At 38.2% G+C, this 20,875-nt stretch overlaps 1 protein-coding gene across 1 annotated transcript in view; it reads left to right on the top strand.

The window, feature by feature from the left end:
• The first annotated feature begins 2,470 nt into the window (after window positions 1-2,470).
• The window catches only part of LOC113058015 (actin-binding LIM protein 3-like), a 35,404-nt gene continuing 16,999 nt past the window's right edge, over window positions 2,471-20,875 (top strand). Inside the window, exons 1-9 of the mRNA XM_026225685.1 lie at window positions 2,471-2,570; window positions 6,035-6,218; window positions 10,525-10,640; window positions 11,400-11,526; window positions 12,130-12,223; window positions 15,596-15,683; window positions 17,951-18,009; window positions 18,106-18,177; window positions 20,544-20,699. Coding sequence (XP_026081470.1) covers window positions 2,471-2,570; window positions 6,035-6,218; window positions 10,525-10,640; window positions 11,400-11,526; window positions 12,130-12,223; window positions 15,596-15,683; window positions 17,951-18,009; window positions 18,106-18,177; window positions 20,544-20,699 — 996 coding nt within the window. The remainder of the gene's footprint in view (window positions 2,571-6,034; window positions 6,219-10,524; window positions 10,641-11,399; window positions 11,527-12,129; window positions 12,224-15,595; window positions 15,684-17,950; window positions 18,010-18,105; window positions 18,178-20,543; window positions 20,700-20,875) is intronic.

The following is a 20,875-nucleotide window of genomic DNA, read 5'->3' as shown; positions in this document are numbered from 1 at the left end:
AATAAAAAGTTTAGAGTATTTTTTGCACAGCAGGATAATTAATTAAGAATCATTTTGGGAATCGGATCGTTCCTCCCAGAATCGGAATCGGATTGAATCGTTAAGTGCCTTAAGATTCCCACCTCTAGTATTTATCCAAGAACGTTCTGGTAACACAAGGTAACTACATGGGTAGGGTTAGGTTTAGGGGTAGGTTCCTGGTTAGTAGTTATTACATAGTTATTGTAATTACTATAATAAGTACATAGTATGTACATAAGGAACAGGACTGTAAAATAAAGTGCTACCACTATTTATATAAAGTGTAGTAACTTTATCATATTTTGCCTTCTGTAAAAGAGGAACTAAATATGATAAAACGTAATTGTAACACTTGATGCAATAAAAAGAAAATCCTAGGAAAAAAAGGCTGGAGAGTTGAAGCATGGAGTAGAGGAGAAGGGGCAATAGGAGTGTACTGAGTGTTCCGGGGTACTGGAAAGTCCTGAAGAAGGGAATTTTAATTGCATCTGTTGGCTGCTGATAAATACATAATCAGTCATCCCTCCCGCTGGTCCTTTATCAGTTCTGTTTTAATGACCACAGTTCTGAGCAGCGAATGCCTGAACACAGTGAATAAAAGAGAGAGAGAGAGAGAGAGAGAGAGAGAGAGGATGAGACTCGGAAACAGTATATATATAAATGACTTTCCCTGAACAAGCTAACGTATCAGTTCTGCTGTATATATATAATTTTCTTTTAATTTTAAGAATATTGTGATTTAGAGCAGGTGTTTCTGATGTAAAGTACTCCATGATGATCAGCCAGAAGTCGTGGCCTAGTGGTTAGAGAATTGGACTCACAATTGAAGGGTTGTGAGTTCGAGTCTCGGGCCGGCAGGAATTGTGGGTGGGGGGAGTGCTGGGGGGAGTGCATGTACAGTGCTCTCTCCACCCTCAATACTATGACTTAGATGCCCTTGAGCAAGGCACTGAACCCCCAACTGCTCCCCGGGTGCCGCAGCATAAATGGCTGCCCACTGCTCCTGGTGTGTGTGTGTGTGTGTGTGTGTGTGTGTGTGTGTGTGTGTGTGTGTGTGTGTGTGTGTGTGTGTGTGTGTGTGTGTGTGTGTGTGTGTGTGTGTGTGTGTGTGTGTGTGTGTTCACTGCTCTGTGTGATTGCACTTCGGATGGGTTAAATGCAGAGCACAAATTCTGAGTATGGGTCACAATACTTGGCTGAATGTCACTTCACCTCACCTCAAATTGTTTAAATATTATTAGGAAAAAGTATCTGTATATACATTTACAGAGAAACATAATCAATTGAAATGTTATAAATTAAACTCCACATCTATTTGTATTGTGTTTATCATAACTCCCTCAAATGACAAAACTTTTTTTCCCTCTCAAATATGTTTTTGACAAACCCCATAGATCTTATTTTATCTTTATAATTTAACCATTTCACTTTTTATTAGTTTTTACAATACTTATAAAACTTGCTTTTTCTACTCCTCTCAAATATCATCTTAATAACTGAACGTCAGTAACAGTTTTTAGTGAAGCTAGCTGGTATTTAGGAGGGCTAAACTGGCTCTCCATGTGCTCCTAATTTAAACGTACAGCAGTTACTCCAAGCCATCAAAAACCCCTAGTCAGTTTCCACCAGCCCAAACAGACACACTCTACCTCAGAACAGGATCCTGAAGCCAACTTGAAGGATGTCACACAACACCAATTTAATATAGACTTTACTATTAGAGCTGACATTAGTCATGCCTTCCACATGACACAAAGATGATCTTCACATGTTGTCTAAAAGTGATTTGGACAGCCACACAAATAAGCAATCTCACACCTCAGGCGTTTTGTATGGGACCCTGCTGTCTCTAGGGCAACCGTGGAAGGTTTAGGTTTCCTATGGCAACTGTGAAAGAGGACGTCCCTCCCAACAATCTCTCAGCCAATGAACTGCGGTTCTAAGCGCCATTTATCAGAACTGAAATGTTCTTCATTAATTACTTGACCACTCCATTAAAAGGCATTTAGATTCGTCTGACTGATCCATTTCAGGCAATCATAAATGCATTTGCTTAATTATGTTTTTGTTGTGATTGTTCTCATTCTTTCATTCTCATGACACAATACTATGGAAATGGTGTGAGGGGGAAATAAATCTGTATTTTTAATTTCTCTATTTTATATAAGTGGTGTAGATGCGTTGTTCTTGCATTCCACCAGTTAATCAGTCCATTGATAAAGAAATATATTAAATAAAGTCTCTGAATGTGCTCTCACAGTGTAGTCTGAATATTCGCAAGAACTTCATTACTCTATCTGGCCTTTCAGCGCCTCTGCAGGGACCAGCAGTGACCGGTTCATCTCTTTCTAAAAGGCCTCTGGTTATATTGTTCATGCTGAGCCTCGAAGAGCTCCATCATCCTCATCTATCCAGTTGAGCTCAGGATTATTGCCTTGTGGAAGTAGGCATGGCTCCAGAACAAAGCATGGGCCCTCTGGGTCTTCATTCATGCCGTCTCACCCTCTTACCCTGTGCCCTCTCTCCATACCACGTGGCCCAGTGTGCATGTCTGTTTGCTATATCTCAGTGAAGAGCTGTCGGTTTGGGAACTCCATGAGCCACGGCATCATCGATGGGATAATGAGTCCTCGTTTCACTAAGCAGCAGCTTTTCTCTGACATTCAGGCTTGAAATAGAGACAATTAAAGAAAAGTACCACTGGTGCACTTCTAACTTAATTGTTGTGTTTTTTTTTTTTCCGTTTAAATATTTTTCAGAAGAAAAAAATACCTATTCAAGGTTGTGGCTTTCGCCTTAAGTGAGAGTAATGCTTATTCTTGTAAAAATCCTAATTTCTTGAGATTTCTTGGGACCAGAGTTCTTGTGGTGTTCCTGGTCAACTTTTTTTCAATTACTACATTTTCTATTTATTTTTGGAAATGAATGATCATAGGCCTCGTTGATCTAAGCTTATGCACCTCAGTTTTTGAGTGAACATTGATAAAATTATTCACAAATAATGTTTCTCAAATAACTCAAAAAAAAAAAACTGAAGTGCATAAGCTCAGAACAGTGACCTTTGACCAATCAGTCACCATAAAATAAGCACAATATTACAACATACAATTGCATATAAGGCCGCAAATACACAAGCAAACTTCACTGTGATAGTCATTAAAGTGTAGATTCATTGTGGATGAGCTCATCCTGTAACATCGCTCTAATACACAGACACACAAAGATTTCCATTATTCTGTAGTAATGTTCTCATTATAATTTTATGTAGCCTATATCATGGGCACAGGTTGCACTTAACTCTATTTTCCTTTTCGAAGTGATTCCAATCATATTTCAAGCACTTAAAAACCACAGTGGTGAACAGTGCACATCTGAAGTGTTTCTGAAGGAAATTATTTATGTGCTTTAATATATCGGGCAAATTTTATTTGGTCGATAATGATAACAGTAAATATTAACATATATCAGCCGATACTGATATGATGCCCAGTATATTGTATATATCAATTGCTTATATTGAACAACTGTTTTAAAAGAAACTATAGCTTACGATTTTAAAATATGAGTAGATTGTAACTTGACAGTTTCATAGCAACTTCCCCAATGAGATCCCACTCTGTGTTTTCTGCTGTCTCTTATTTGTTTGCTTCTGACTGCTTTATAGTGTTTGTTTCATCTGTCATGGTTTTTGTATTACAGTTCATGCTTTTTGCATTTTTGAAGCAGAAATGTTAATACTGTCTGTCTCTGGAAGTTGTTTGAGTTGAAAAGGTCTTAAGAGTTTTTTTTTTTTTTTTTTTTTTTCATTAGGCTTCAAATGTCATGTGTTCCAGAGTTCTCTCTGTAATTGCAGGGTTTCAATCCAGTTGGGCCATTTGAAGCAACATGCCATTGTTTTGTGGTTGTCTGAAATGTGGCTGCCTGGCACAGAGTCTGTCTTAAACACACACACACACAGACATTCACAGCAGGGCTATAATTTCCCTGCACATGTGGTTACACTGCCAAAGACTCCAGATTTCTGTAGAAATCCCAGTTCTGTTGAAGCTGCTGGCCCACAGTGAAGATTTTGCAGCAGTCCTAGTGCCCACTGGCGATATAATATTCTGATAAGTCTCTTGGCCTCTTTTATTCTTTTACTCTGCCTCTATTCACAGATTCCTTTATAGAGTTAGGTTGTCATTCAGTTTCTGGAATGACGTACAGCTTACCAGCAATATTCTTTTTATGACCTACCTAATCACAGTATTTGGCAATCTATAATTTAACATTATAATCTATCTATCTATCTATCTATCTATCTATCTATCTATCTATCTATCTATCTATCTATCTATCTATCTATCTATCTATATACTGTGTGTGTGTGACTCAACATCTTAAAAGTGAACAAAAAACATTTGAGTATTTTTTATTAAGTTTAATAAAGTCTTTGGATCCACTGCAAATATATTGTCAATTTTTGATATATTGCCCAGTTCTAGCAGCTATTCATAATCACACAAGCAGCTCAATGACATAGTGATCGCATAATTCGGGACAGACGAGCGCTTTGATAAAGTCTTTTCACTCCTGCATTCTTATGTTTTCTTTCAGTCAGAGAGAGACGTTATCATAATCAGCGAGCATCAGATTCCATCTCCTAATTTACCACCATTTGTCCTAATGACCTCAGCAGAACGTCCCTCATAGGAATATTTTCTTTCCTGTCTCCTTCGAACTCAGGACTTAGATGACATGTGAATGACTTAGGAGGATGTCTGACTTTGAATTAATGATTTACGGTACAGTGACGCATTTTGCAAAAGGCAATCATTGCCAATTCCACAAGCCAATAACAGCGGTCATTGAAAAGATGATGGATGCTGAGGGCTGAGAGACTGAGTGTGTGTGTTTGTGTGTGTGTGTATGATGTTGTAACAGTATGCCATATGAATTCTGCTGAGATCAGGGAGATTCACAGGCATGCTAGTATGTGATCTCTGGCATGCATGCTGAAATGGTCATGCTGCATGCAACGGTGTCACATCTCACCCGGGCTTCAGTTTGTTAAAGAGTTACATATAGCGGTCACAATATACTGTAAGAGTAAGTGGTCTGTAAGAACTGAAGGCACTGCCATATTGCTTTGTGTATGTGTGTTTTTGATGTTTTTGCTGTGAAGCTTTTAGGTCAAGCTGAAACAAAATGCTCAGGAAGTGTTTTTCCTCATTTGTGCTAAAAGAATGATCCTCAGATTACTTTTAATTATTGCAGGAAGCCACACAGATCCTCATTCCATGACCACCTTGCAGGATCTATTTTATGTGGGGTGTGATTTTGAGATGTTTTTGCTTTCATATAAGTAAACTGAACTTAGTAAATCCCTTTCCTTGTGAAAAGAACTGAAATTCAGAACTTTAAAGTTTACGTGCGTCGTTAATCTCTAATGAATTATGTTTGACCTTCTCTTGCTAACTTTCTAATTTTGCAATGATTGTACTGTGTCACTGTAAATTGTCACACTTCTCAGTATCAGGGTCTTTTCAATATCATTTGGATTCTATTAATTTTACATTTTGTTAGCAAGTTTATTTTAAGTAACAAGACCTGCTTTATGGTTTTAGTTTTAGTTAACTATCGTAACATTGCTCGGTATTACCCACAACAAACACTTCCATCTGAAAATGGCTGTTTATGTGTCACTTGTAATTCCAAGTCTATGATCAGCATCCCAAAATTCCCAAAAAGAATTTTAAACAGAAACTTGGCGCACGAAAAATAAGGCCCTAATTTAGTCTAATTGGCTCTCTAGCTGTTTATTGTTACATCTGCTTGAAAGTAGCTTCAAAAAACTCATCTTGAGTGCAAACCTTATTACTTTGTGTACTATATGGTGCTCATATAGGAATCACATGTTCAATCCTGGCTTGCAACATTCCTTGATCCCATTTTTTTTTTCCTCACTGTCATTTCCTCTACTGAAAAAATTATCTCATGTTGATTTCTCTTCCTTTCTATCTCTTTCTGCCAGTATGTGGCTGTGATTTGGCACATTCAGGATTCTTCCAGAAAAGTGGCGAGTACATCTGCACAGCAGACTACCAGCGCCTGTACGGCACAAAGTGTGACAGTTGTGAGGACTTTATCTCAGGAGAGGTGGTCTCTGCTCTGGGCCGCACATTTCATCCACAGTGTTTCGTCTGCAGCATATGCAGGTGAGCCCTCTATACAGACTACTGAAATGTCATTATGGAAATAGACCCTTCAGACAGATTAAATGTGAGGAACGCTGGTGGGATGCTGGTAAATGATGCTCATTTACTAATGTGCTGATGACTGAATCTCATTTATTCACTCCCTGACAGCTATATGCACCCCCACACGTCTATATACTAAGCAATTATACTACAGTTAGTTTCGGTCTTCTAATTTGATCAGTCAAGTGACATTTCAAGACTGCTTATATTTATATAATTTCTTTTAAAGAGATTCAGGGTGTGTGATGGGTGAAAAGGTTTAGGCTTAAGGAATATCTTCAGTTTAATTGAATTAAAAGGATTTGATGGACCATATGTAGAAAGGCAAAAGTAAACTCTGATTTCTTGTGCCACATTCTGTCTTATCAGAAGGGCTAATTAGGACAGTGTTTTATATATAACCTCTTCTGCAGACATGCAGTGTCACGGTTTATATCTATCCACACGCCCAAAATTAACTTTTGTTGTTGTTGTTGTAAATTTACTTGCCATTAAGTCTTACCAGGTGTAAACTGTGTTGCATATATCAGTAATGATAGGAAGAGTAGATGGATAGATGAATGAATGAATGCATGATTGAATTAAAATATACTGAAAAGCAGTTTATGTGTGGTAAGTTTTATAGATAAACATTTATGGCCAAAATTTACATAATACAAAATTAGTTCTCACTGTACACTGAAATATGTCTTCATGATGCATGTAATTTCTTCCTTCATGTTTGAGTTAGTGAAATATTCCACGTGCATTTCTAATCATCATTTATCTATAGCAGATCATTGTTTATCTTTAATTGATTTACTCATGTTGTTTAGTTCAGATATTAAAACAGCAGGGTCAAAGTATAGTTCTTGTGATTTAATGCATACATTATGTTTAATTTAATAACTTTAATGTACTTGTCGAAGCCATTTTTTACTTGAATTTGCTGCTTGTAGGGTGTTTATTTTGGACCCTGTGTGTAGGCTTCTTCTCTTCTCTTGACTAAATTGCCCTGGAGAGTATAATACCACAAGTGGAGAAGGAGCGATCAATGAAGAACGAAGCAGGATATTGTAACATGAGTCAAGGCGGAAGAAAGCTGTGGTTTGGAGTTTAAAATATGCAATAATGCCCAGAAAGCAAGCAGCAAAGGGAAGAAAAGTGTAAATTGAGAAACTGCTGAGGCTAGAGGTGAATATTTGCCTCACAGACTGAAAGGAGCAAATGAAGAGTAGTTAAATGCAGTGGTTGAAAACACCATCTCTTGTCTTTTATTTTTGTGGCCTTTTCTCAGACTGACTAGCAAGAAATTGAGAGGTACTGTAAGATATCCATGCAGAGACACATTATCTGTCTGGCCAGCAATAAAAACTTGTTATTTACCTCTTTTCTAAAAAAAAAATGGGTTTAATAGAACTGGATGTTTTCTGCATTTACTGCTTTAGTATTCACATTGGCAGGCTTATTTTTTTACATTACCTCTGCTCTCGCTTTTCTCTCATATGATTTTCCTCACTTTGTTCTATTCTTTGTTAAGCCTATGTGGACACTTTGCTGGACTATAGTGCTGTGAGTTTAGCTGCTAATGTCTCTGTTATATCTGTTATATCCCATTTGTAATTACAATGTGTTTAGTTTGCTCTGATCTACAGGAAATTATTTCCACTGAATACCTTGCCCCTTCTCCTGTAGTTAATTAGGACCCGAAAGAGAGTTAGCACTTGATGAACATATCTGGGTAGGAAAAGGCATTTTCAAAGAGGACTGGGATTGCTTTGTTGGACTACAATGCCAGTTGGGCTAGTAAATGGCCCAATGGGATGCTCTTGGCAGGAGGCACCTAGACATCTATCGGCCCAAACAAGAAGTAAACATTTGACAGGAGAGCTAGATTATGTTACATTTAATATTTAGAACATCTGTGTGGAAAACAAACTCTAGATTTAGTAGGCTATCATCAGAGTAGTGCTGTCAATGATTATTCATAAGACATGTTATAGCCCTTATATGCTGAAAATCTTTTATGATGGTACAACTCATATTTCTGTACAGCATTCTGGACCTGTAATTGATATTTTGAGGAACTGTTGCAGTTCACTGAGATGATGTCATGTTTCAGGCAGATGAAGATAACAACAAAAAGGTTATTTATTTAATTAAATTCCAACAACAAAGAAGATCTAAATAATTTAAGTGTGTGAGACAGAGTGCTACACACAAACAATACCAGACAAATGAAAGGTGAACAAAGAGGAACTTAAATACACAGTGACAATGCACTAAAGGGTGAACAGGTGTGCTGTTTAATGAGTGTCCATGGTAACTGATGACTGGCGGGAAAACTAGATCAAAGGACATAGGAAAGTGATGAGAAACAAATTAAAAGAACAATGGAACCATGATAATGAAACTAAAAGAGCATAACTGTTACAGATAAAGAGGGCTTCATTTTTTTAGTTTGAGGGCACAGGTTAATTTTGAGGTCCTGAAAGAGTTGCAAGATTGTGTTCGTGGACAGAATAAATGCAGCAAAACATGAAAACTCTACATTTTTAAAGAGCAGGAAGAGCTGACAATGCTGTGTGTGTCTGGAGGGAGTGTGATGTGGCGGTAATGCCAAGGTCATGCAAAGACTGCACGGAAAGACACGCACAGAGCCTCATGAGGAAGCCCACACACTTTACACATATAAATATAGAATAAAGTAGGTTGTGTGAAAGAGGAGGAATAAAACACAGATAGAAAAAGAGAATAAAGGATATGAGAGTGTAAGATTAGATCCAGAGATCCTGCTCTCATTGGCATCAGCTATACTGAAACACTACAGAAACTAAAGGAATTATTCCACCCATGTGTCTGACAAGGGCTCTGTAAGTGCTTCTGTTGTCTGCCCACTTACCCTGTCAACTTTCACTCTCGATTTCAAAGACATCTTTGTGTGTGGTCTCAGTAGTGGAGGAGTTAGTCATGCCATACTTCACATAGCCCAGTGAATAGTGTGTTGGTGTGCGTTTATGTGAGAAAGTGTGAGATTTCTTATAAATGTTCTTTCTATGTTAAAACTGATCAATGTTAACAGTGACAGAAGTCATGCATGACCTGTTTTTTTTTAAAGGACCTGTTCAGTAATCATGTAAAGTGGCAGCGCCTGTGCTCCTCTAAGGTCATGGTTCAATGTAAATGGATTGTTTTATAATTGTTGCATTAGTAGAGGAATTGACTACTGTAATAGGATTTGTCTCGTGGTTTAGGAGCTTCCAGTCATGCTGATTACTGAGCAGATAAAGCAGTGCTGTGGACACAAAGGATTACGCAAGCTATCATGAGACATGCGGAAATGTGTGCTGAAGAGACACATGCATTTATTAAAGCATAATCTACTCTTGTGTATACAGTGGAACATGGCGTCATTCATGGTTTGCAGAGGTCTTTGGTACAAGATTTGACTATAATGTTGAGGAAGAGCCTGAAGACCATATACAATGAATTTCCATGCTGGTCCAGGTTGGATTATCCTGGACTGTCTGGTGGCTGAGCAAAGCTATGTTGTTCACCAGCAAAACTAGTATGGGGAGAGATCCCACATTGTCCACATTGCCCCTTGTTATCCCCCATCACTCAAAAATGTCAAGTCATTATGTGATGTGAGACACTTATTTCAGTGGTGTTTGTGGCTTCAGTGTGTCTGAAGGGAAGACAGTGTGCTTAGGTATAGCTGGGCCGTCATTACTGGTCTCTGTTTAATGCTTGTGGGTAATGTGGCCTTCCTCAACTCAGTTTGGGGTTAAATGTTACTTGAACTCTGTCATGCCTTCGCTCATCTGCTGCCTTCGGTTATTAGTAAATCCTTATTTGGTTGGCTTCCATTACCATACTTGTCAATAAACATACCGATTTTTCAATATAAGACATTTACACTACAGTACAAACATTTAGGGTCAGTAAGATTTCTAAGAAATCTTTTATGCTCACCTAGACCTCATTAATTTGATTAAAATACAGTAAAAACAGTAATATTACTAATTAAAATACCAAAACCTTAATTTTGCTATTTCTGTTGTCCTTTTAGATATTTAGTGTGTGTAGGTCAGGATTGCATTTATTGTGAGGACCTGCCAATACTTTTCTCTACTATGTAATTTAGTCTTCTTTGTAAGTATTCTGAATTTATTTGAGTGGATCATTTTTTATTTGGACTGTACTAATTTAAGGCTTTGGTTTACTTATGTGTGGTACTAAGTTTAATAGCATGTTGTATATCTGTCTGTATTTCCCTCTCTAGGAAACCTTTTCCAATTGGGGACAGAGTGACGTTCAGTGGTAAAGAATGTATCTGTCAGCACTGTTCCCTCAAACTGGTTAATTCCAATGAGCCAATCAAAATCCATGGGCCCAGCCGTAAGTCTCATCCTTCAGTTTAAACATTTTCCTGTTCATTTGCATGACATGAGGCCCACATGTTTGTGTGTTCATGTAGATTAGTACCAGCCAAGGGTCCTAACAAATAAAAAGGGCTAGATAAATAAGTAGAGTAAATCGTATATACTATAAGTATTTTGCCAAATCTGCCACTCAAAAGTTGAGTGTGTGGGTGTGTGTGTGCTTGGTTACCAACAGTCTCCATACCAAAATACCTTCTTTTATGTTCTTCAAAGCAAAGCAAAAGGTTTTTTTCAAATGACTTCCCAAAAGTTACTATATAACAAGAATGAGCTGTCTTCTGTTTCTCTTAAACGCTTGTAATCACAGCTGCTACAGGGAAAAGGAGGAAAGAAACTGTTGGAATTTAAGAGTGAAAGCATACTTTAACATCTGTCTCTGTGTAAAGATTTAGCTGATAGATCGTGAAGGTGAACTGAAGAAAGCCGTGCTCTGTGTCACAGTGCAAATACTCTAAACATAGCTGAACTTCTTCCAAATAAAAACAAATGATGCACTGACCTTTCTGTGCTCAAAATCCTGTTACGGTCATACATCATTTGCTGGCCTACACAGCTCAACTGTGTATTTCTGCTAACTTAACATCAATACTGATTTATTGATTTGTATTTCATGTGTTTTTTATAAGCCTGTCAAGGCCGACTGGACACAGGAAAGACTTTTTTATCCTTAAGTCCATTATATAACCTCTCTTCTTTTCCTCATGGCTCTTTTTAGACTGTGCAGGTTGTAAGGAGGAGATTAAACAGGGTCAGTCTCTGCTGGCATTAGAGAAACAGTGGCACGTCAGCTGCTTCAGGTGTCAGACCTGCGGCCTGGTCCTGACGGGAGAGTACATCAGCAAGTGAGTGAACACTCCTTCTGTTGACCTGCTGGCATTCTTTCAACCATGCATTTTGTTGCACAAAGCAGCCTGTTTTATTGTGTTTGGAACCAGATTAACTCTGCAATATTTTACACATTTGCTTCCAGTAATAGGTATTCGTATCATTGGTATATGTAGATATAAAATGTGTGGATATATATAAAGTTCAATTTAGAATCAGAAATTTGTGTGGACACTTTTCACTGTATATATATTACCGTTCAAAAGTCATGTGACGCGAGTAATGGTGTTAAAATAGTAATTTTAAATTGTAATAATATTTCACGGTATACTATATTTTTGATCAAATAAATGCAGATTTGTAAGCATAAGACACATCTTTCAAAGACATTAAAAGTCTTATGGCCCCTCAACTTTTGAATGGTAATGTGTATGTATATGTATTTGATTTACTGATAAGAAGGTGCTCATGTTAAGGACTTTAGTGAGAATAATGAAAATAATAATAGAGTCACAAAGTTCATGGTTTTTCTGGTTTTGCAAAACCTAAGCACCTGTTTTTTTATTTTTGGTATCAGTATAAGAATGTGTTAAGTCATGTGAACCTTAATTTGCATGCAGAGACGGGGTTCCTTACTGTGAGTCAGACTACCATGCCCAGTTTGGGATAAAGTGTGAAACATGCAACAGATACATCAGTGGACGTGTGCTGGAGGTGAGTCTATATCCCACCACAGGACCAGTGTCCAATGTACCCCCCACCCCAGACCTTCAGCCCAGGAACCACCAATACAGAAAAGTTAAATCTGCCTATTATAACATCTTATTGATCAAAGTGATAGTGAAGACATTTGTAAAGCAGTTCTTGCTGTTCTTTTGAACTTTCTATTTATCATAAATTATTGAAAAAAAAAATCTATCAGGGTTTTACAAAAATACTGTTTTCAACAATGATGAAAATAATAAGAGACTTTAAAAACATAAAGAAATCCGCAAATTGACCCCAAACTTTTGAATGGTAGTGTAGTGTTATTTGTTAGAAATGTAATGCAAGTTTCATTCTTGTCCACAGACCACCTGTGATACCTTTGTGGACTCCATGTAGAGAAAACTGAACCTGAGCAATTTACTCATTACTTATTCACATACTACAGACTGTAGCTCTTTGTGATGAGTGACCCGTCTTTGATTGCTATTGACTCTGAATTACCTCAGAAATCTGCTGAAGAGACAGTGATTACGTTGAGTTACACCTGAAAAGAACATGAATTGATCCATTAAGCAGGCAGCAAGCCTCCATCATGAAAAGATCAAGGTCTAAATATAAGGAGATGGATGAAGAAGTCTAGACAGACAGGGGAATAAAACTACCATTTGAAGCTCTCTTCCCTCAGAAATACACACTTTCTTCTCTCTCAGTCAGAACAATTCACCATTTATGGTTAACAGATGGCAAAAGAATACACCTTTGAGAGACTAGTATGTTCCAATATGGAGCGATAATTGTTCAGGCTCTTTACCACTGTTTCAATGGGTAGTTACTGAGAGAATACACTCCCGAGTAGGGTTGTGGAGTCATGGAGAGAGAGACATAGAACGTGAGAGACTTTGAGTAATGTGACGGTCGCAGGGGAAGAGAAACATGATGAGGTAGTTTACATACAAATAAGAAAGGAGATAATTTGCCAGCCGAGCGTTTCAGAGTTGATGAAGCTTAATGCTAATGCACATGCATTTGAGTGAGATGTGTGTGTACTCTCACACACAAACTCGTTCCTGTCGCTCTGTTTGCTCTCATCCCAGTCTGAGTGGCTGGTGTGAAGTGCTCCGTGTTACAGCGAGAACTCAAGTCAGGTTATTTATAGCTAGTGGGACACAAGCTGATTTATCTTTATCTGCCTATTTGATTTGCACTCATTCCCCCTAGGAGACACCTAGTGATACCACATGCCTCTGAGCGTTTAGAAGCTGACAGCTCGCTGGTTCCCGGAGCAATGACTGCACACGCTATGTCTCTAGCTCATAAACTGGCCTTCTTTCGCCACCTGCTCTGTGCCTCATCTCCACTAACCCCCTTTCTTCTCTGGGCTTCCTAATGAGACAACATTTGGTGTATTTGCAGTGTTTGTCTATAAATAGCAACTGTCATACTAGTCTAAGGCACCGTTTACACTAGTGCGTTTTCGTTTTAAAACGCATAACTTTTGATACGGTTACACCTATTGTTTACACTATTTACACTACTCCGGCATTTTCCATGTGTGAGAACGGAGACTTTTTAAAATGCTGCTGACCCCGTTTTAGTTCGAAAACTCCGGGGTTGCATTTTAGTGTAAACGGACTAAAACAGAGACTTTAAAAAATGATTGTGTGGCTGCCCACGTGATCTCTGCATATCCTTGACGACCATGTAACCATATCATGTCTCTGAGTGTGTCGCTATTTCCGGCCACCTTGTGATCATTAGTTACTTGGAGTAACAGAGATCCTCATCATCTGTCCACACAAATACATCCTTGCTTTACCTTGCTTTTTGACTAGCAATTGACTTCATGTTTACACTTTTATGTGCATGACCAGTGTGCATGAATGGTCATGTGACATGCGTTTTTGGTTACGTAGTGTAGATGGAGATCGTTTCTGAAGCGCAGCTGAAACACCAGTGTAAACACAGATCGTTTTAATTCTAAAATGCCGTTTTAAAACGAAAATGCACTAGTGTAAACGGGGCCTAATTACTTACATTTTACATACATAATAGAAAGATTATTTTTTTTTGGTCTTCGTTCTTCTAATGTAGATTGTTCCAAACAAATTTACAAAAGAATATGTTGTTGTGCCTTTGAGCAGTTCAGACAATTAAGTGTTTTTAAACAGTTAATTTGAGTGAATGATTCAAATTACTCACTGAAGACAGTCGCGTTGTGTTCCTGAATGAGTAAGTGTTTTGAATGAATTGTTTGAGTGACTGATTCAATGACTCATTCATTGAAACAGTTACATGATTCATTGTTAAATTAATCAGTTTTAAATTAATCAGTTGAGTGAATGATTCAGCCGTTTGATTCCTTACAAATGAACCAGTTTTGTATGAATCAGTTTAGTAAGTGACTAAATGGTTGAATGACACATTCAGGAAGACAGTCATATGTTTTTTTCCTGAACGAGTGAATATTTTTAATGAATCATTTGAGTGGCTGATTCAATGACTCATTCGTGAACAAAGACACATGTCTCGTTCTCAGTGAATCAGTGTTTTGAACAAACTGTTTTAGTGGCTCATTCAGTGAAAAATTCCAGTTTATTAGTCTTGATCTGAGCCAAGTGATTAAATGATTCAATGTCTTGTTTACAAAGACAGTCACATGTGTTGTTTGGATTTGAATCAGTCATTTCAGTTAAAGATTAAATAATTGAGTGATTCATTCATAAACACATTCTGTGTAGTTCCTAAATGAATCTCTATTTTTGAGCGAATCAACTGGGTGAATAATTCCAGTGACTCACTTATAAAGTCACTCGTCACCACCTACCAGTGTAACAATGTAAAATACAAACTGTGAGGTTAAGTTAGTTTTGTATAATTTTAATTATAATACATGAATGCCTTTTTACACCGTTCACTTAGGGGACATTTCTGTTCAATCTAATGTGTCCCCTTTCCTCAACTAGAACTTTAAACTATCAGTGTAAATATATATATATATATATATATATATATATATATATATATATATATATATATATATATATATATATATATATATATATATATATATATATATATTAACTGGCCTAGTGGAACAATTCTCTCAATTACTGATTCTTGGCACTGAAGAATCTACGTAAGCTTTAAATGTGTGTACGGTGAGCCAGAGAGTCATTAAACGTCTGTAGAGCTGAAATGAGTCTTGAGCAGTATTAAAACAGCAGAGGAGTGCTCTGTTGCTTAATATGGAGGATACTATTGAAACAAATATATGTTTACTGTGTTTATTGTACTTTTGATAATGGGTTTTACAGGTGAAGCATTTTTGTGCTTGTACAGGTCTTATTCTTCTGCTTGTCCCTGTCTTTCTCTGTCCAGGCTGGTGGGAAGCACTACCACCCGACTTGTGCTCGCTGTGCCAGGTGTCAGATGGTGTTTATAGAAGGAGAGGAGATGTATCTCACAGGTGAGGAGAGGTTACAGAGGCCAACAGCCGCCACTTTCCATGAATAGGGTGCAAAGTAGGGCTCTGAAACTCTTCCAAATAAGGAAGTGATTTTTTTGTCTTTCTCAACAAATGGTCAGTGAAAGAAAGTTGCTTAACTTTCAGAAAATGGTGATTGTAAACCTCAAGTGGTCGAACTACAAAGTATTTAAGTGGTTTTGTTTACTAATCATTTTCTAAGAGCTTTCCAATTACTAAAATGTGGAAATGTCTAACTGTAGTTTAAGGTTTTGTAACAATGAACATTAAAAATATATAAATATATAATATAATATAAAATATATAATATATAAAGTGAAAGATGTTTTCTGAAACGAATGAGAGATACTTTTATTTTTATTTTATTTTTGATTAAAGTAAGTTACTCAAACAAAATTATCAAATTGTACTTTATTTAATAATGTTTTTGTTTAGAAAAAATAATTGAGATATTCATTCACAAGCTCATCCTTGTGACAGCAGATGAGCACTTTGCTAATAAAAGAGCTCTTTATATAATATTCCATGACAATCTATCAATATTAGCTTCATTACCAGGCCATCATGAACAATTTGCGAGATTCATGAGGGAGACTTATATGAAGACTTAGGGCCCTATTTTAATGATCTGAAACGCAAGTGTCAAAGCGCAAAGCGCAAGTAACTTTGTGGGCGGGTCTCGGCGCTGTTGCTATTTTCCCGGTGGGATAAATGGCTCTTGCGCCTGGTGTTCTGTCCGGCGCAAATCTAAAATGGGTTGGTCTGAAGTAGCTTCATTATTCATAGGTGTGGTTTGGGCGTAACGTGAAATAAACCAATCAGAGCGTCATCCAACATTCCCTTTAAAAGCAGGCGCGCAAGTTCCATTATGGATTGCTATTATTATGGCGTATTTACCAGGCGTACGCCAGGAGCGGTTCACAGCCGGGGAGACTGGTGTTCTTGTAAGAGCAGTGAAAGACAGAGAAGTTGTGTTGTATGGGGATGGGAGAAACCCACCCAAAATAGCGTCGGTTAAACAGGCGTGGGAGGAAATAGCCACAATTTGTCAGATGTCCTTATATACATATATGTCTTGCCACTATTGGGCAAACAGGTCTGATCCTTAATTACTACAAGTAGCCTGAATAATTTGTAAGCTAGATTTATGCCTATTTTTTCACATCTTAGTGGCACACCACAATAATTTCCGTCATCTCATGTGTTAATATTTTTTTTTAGTGTAACAATTTATGATTTGCAAAAATAACTGTTGCATCTGTGTAGATTACATGAGCAAAGTGTATGCGCGTTGTCCACGCTATACATTATGGTCAAGCATGCGCCCTTAAAATAGCATAATGAACAACGCGCTACTGACTTTAGACTAGGTTTTTTCTGGTCAGTGGCGCAATTGTTTAATGGAACAGCAAAATAGCACCTGGGATTGTTTGCGCCGGAACACACCTCCTTTTTTGCGCTGAACCGCCCGGGGAGCGCAAGTTCATTCACTAGTTTAGCGACGTGCTTCTGTGGAGGGAAAAGCGCACTTTGCGCGGGTGCAAAATAGGAATGACACATGCGTTGGTGTACAAAGTCAATTGCGCTGGGTGCAAGATAGGGCCCTTAATGAAAAAACTCATCTTGATCCATCTTAATGCCCCGTTCAGTAGATTTCCTCTGTGAAACTGTGATCGCTCATATGACTTCTAGTGCCAGCGGCTGGACATTAGAATGCACCGGAGGTCTTTCTCTGTTTGTCTGTTCCGTTTCACATTCAGCACTGAGATGTGTAAGTGTGTTACAGGCTAGCGAACATGTCTCAAGATAAATGCATTTAAAAGTCAGCAGAGCCGGCCGTCAGCACATTACTATGACGCAAAAAGAGAGAGGTACGTAGGGAACAAGAGTGGGAGAGAATGAGCCAGGCAGAGACAGAGCATCAAATTAAAAAACCCATCAATTTGAAATTGAAATGCACTCTGGCCTTTCTTCTCATGGAGTCTTTACATTAAATGTATTTGCCTTAGCTTGAGTTATCCATCTGCTTCCAAATCTCAAACTCACCACTGAGGTCAGGAGTAATGTGATTGGCAGGTAGGTCTAAGATGCCAGACTGAATACAATTTAAAATAAAAATCTCATAGTGCAAGTCCATCAGGGACATTTTCTTCAAAAAAGGACATAGAGCCAGTGCCTACTCAAAAACATATGCTGGATTTTATGCGCTATATTTAATGTTCTCCTCTTTGTTTGGCTCTGTTTCTCAGGTTCAGAGGTGTGGCATCCCGTGTGCAAACAAGCATCTCGAGCAGAGAGGAAACTCAGAGTAAATGTGTTTTTTTTTTTTAAGAGTTACACAAAATGCTTGCAGATCTCACTCTGAAGCTCTTCTGTTTTCTTATTTTGTATTCTTGTTTGACAGCTCAGGCGCACATCAGAAACCTCCATCTCTCCACCAGGCTCTAGCATTAGTTCACCTAGCAGAGTCATCTGTGTAAGTAGCCATTCACTGTCCAGCTCGAATGAAAATGACACATCTGTAAATAATACAAAATCAGAACATTTGATTTTTCAATTATGATCATTTTTGTCATTGTTTTGACATAATGTGTTCATGTACAAGTACAAGTTAAAGGGACAGTTCACCCAAAAATGAAAATTCAGTCATATTTTATTCACTGTCATGTTGATCCAAACCTATTTGACTGTATTTCTTTTTTGGAACACAAAAACACCATACAGTTATGACCAAATAACACATTATATAAATAATGACATAATGTCAATTTTTGAATGAACTGCTATTTTATTGTTACAATGTAGAAGTAAACGTTTGGGTCAGTAAGTTTTTATTTTTTTTATTTTTTTTGAGAGAGAGAGAGAGAGAGAGAGAGAGAGAGAATACTTGATCTTAAAAGTTTCAGTAAAAACTTGTATAATGTTACAAAAGTTTCCTATTTCAAATAAAAGACTTCTTTCAAAACCATTAAAAAATCTTGGTAACCCCAAAAATTGGTAGTGTAAAGTGCCATGAAGATTCCTGTGTTTTCTCAACTAGTACATCATGGCACTTGAAAGGTACAGGTTTGATTTTCAGTGAATGCATGAACTGATAAAATGTATAGATTGGATGCACTGAAGGTTACTTTGGATTAAAGCGTCTGTCATATGCATAAATGTAAGTATTATTGGCCATCCCAAGATGGATGACTCTCGTGCTTGAGTTCATTGGCTTGTTCATAATGTGTTTGCGCTCGCTCTGCAGTGGTGCAGTCATTAACATCACGTGTGGAATTAAAGGCCGGCTCGAGTGTGTAACCTTTGTGCAGTGAGTGTGTGATTGATGTATTCATAAGGCATTGTAAGCATATGCACTGTCAAGCCCTGCAGCTGCTAAAGGTCAAGCGTGAGACCGTGTACATGTATGTGATTCATATAGAAATGAAACCCTTCAAATACTATCTGGGATAATTGGTAACTTCAGTTTGCATGTTAACTTTATACTTAGCCCACAAAAATGATGTCATAAACAGCCTATCAAATCCACTTTGACATTTATATTTATGTGCTATATATAGTTTCAATCATGAGCTCAATTGTATTCTAACGGCTCTTGCTTAAAGGGGGGGGTGAAATGCTCGTTTTCACTCAATATCCTGTTAATCTTGAGTACCTATAGAGTAGTACTGCATCCTTCATAACTCCAAAAAGTCTTAAGTTTTATTATATTCATAAGAGAAAGATAGTCTGTACCGATTTTTCCCAGAAAAACACGACCGACTGGAGGCGTGACGTGTGGGCGGAGCTAAAGAATCACGAGTGCCAGTAGGCTTTTGCGTTGAGAGCATGTGGAAGCTGTGAAATTACCGTGAGGGAAAAACCATCATCCAAAACAAACCATGGTTTACAGTCAGATTCAGCCGTTTATTTATGATCCAGAATCAGATCCCGAGGCTTAAACTGAACGAGAGCAGCAGCAGCAACGACTCGCTCCGAGCGGGGCTCGAACCCGGGTCTCCGGCATGGGAGGCGGACGCACTAACAAGGAGGCAGAGATATTTTAAGCAGTTTTACTCACCGCCTGCGGTTCCAACACATGATCGTGACCCTTTTTCGTTGGGATTGCATCATCCTTAAGAAATAAACGATACGCAAATCCGGCGTCAAACTGGGCCTTGTTTGTAAAACAAGCATCTTCAAATGCAGGGAACAAACAAAAACACTTGCACAACTCCGTTGATGCTCTGTAAAAATAAACTCCATCCACTGGTCCCTTAATGCTGTTTCTCTTTTGGTAATCTGTGCAGGGTTGTCTTGCCCTGGCAACCAAAAACACACTTCTTTTGTGACTTTTCGCGATGCTCTCGCTCTGATCATTGAATCGCTCTGATCAGTGAAATGTCTGTGCTCAGCCTCGCTATACGGGAGCGCGTGCTCTTCCGGCAGAAGTGGCCTTACGACCCATATAAGGAAATTCCGCTCCAACGTCACACAGAGCCATACTCGAAAAAAACTTTCCGAAACTTGTGACAAACCGGAAGGAGTATTTTGGGAACAAAAATACTCCTTCAAACGTACAACTTAATTTTTGAAACTTTGTCCATGTTTAGCATGGGAATCCAACTCTTTAACAGTGTAAAAAACTCAGTATGCATGAAATAGCATTTCACCCCCACCCCCCCCCCCCCCCACCCCCCTTTAAAAGAGCGCCAACTTATTAACTTTATTACTTAACTTTATTCTTAAACTTAATTGTGTTGTTAATGTTGTCGTCGCCTGTAATCATTGCTGTTTTTGCAGGCCTTGTCATTGCATTTGACGTATGAGTGTGTTTATCTGTCATGTGTCCCTCCTCCTCAGGCTAAAATGGAAAACGAGATCCTTGATTACAAAGACTTGGCAGCACTACCTAAAGTTAAAGCCATTTATGAAGTGCAGAGGCCAGACTTCTGGTCCTATGAGCCCAGTCACAGATACAGCTCCGATGACAAGCTAGAGCGTCTCAGCTATGGGGAGGTACTGCCCTAGAGTACCACTAGAGCCACTCTGGGTCAACCTAGCATGTCTCCCCCTGTTACCGGATCTACTGTCCTAGTCCTAGCCCTAGCCGAGCTTAGCTTTGAGTTTCTCATCTATGTTGCATCCGTTGGCTGGCTGTATGCATTTGTTTGCTGAAGCACTATGTTGTGACT

This window comes from Carassius auratus, chromosome 39, assembly GCF_003368295.1.
Source record: "Carassius auratus strain Wakin chromosome 39, ASM336829v1, whole genome shotgun sequence".
Classification (NCBI taxonomy): Eukaryota; Metazoa; Chordata; class Actinopteri; order Cypriniformes; family Cyprinidae; genus Carassius; species Carassius auratus.
This window is presented reverse-complemented; position numbering and strand designations above follow the sequence as displayed.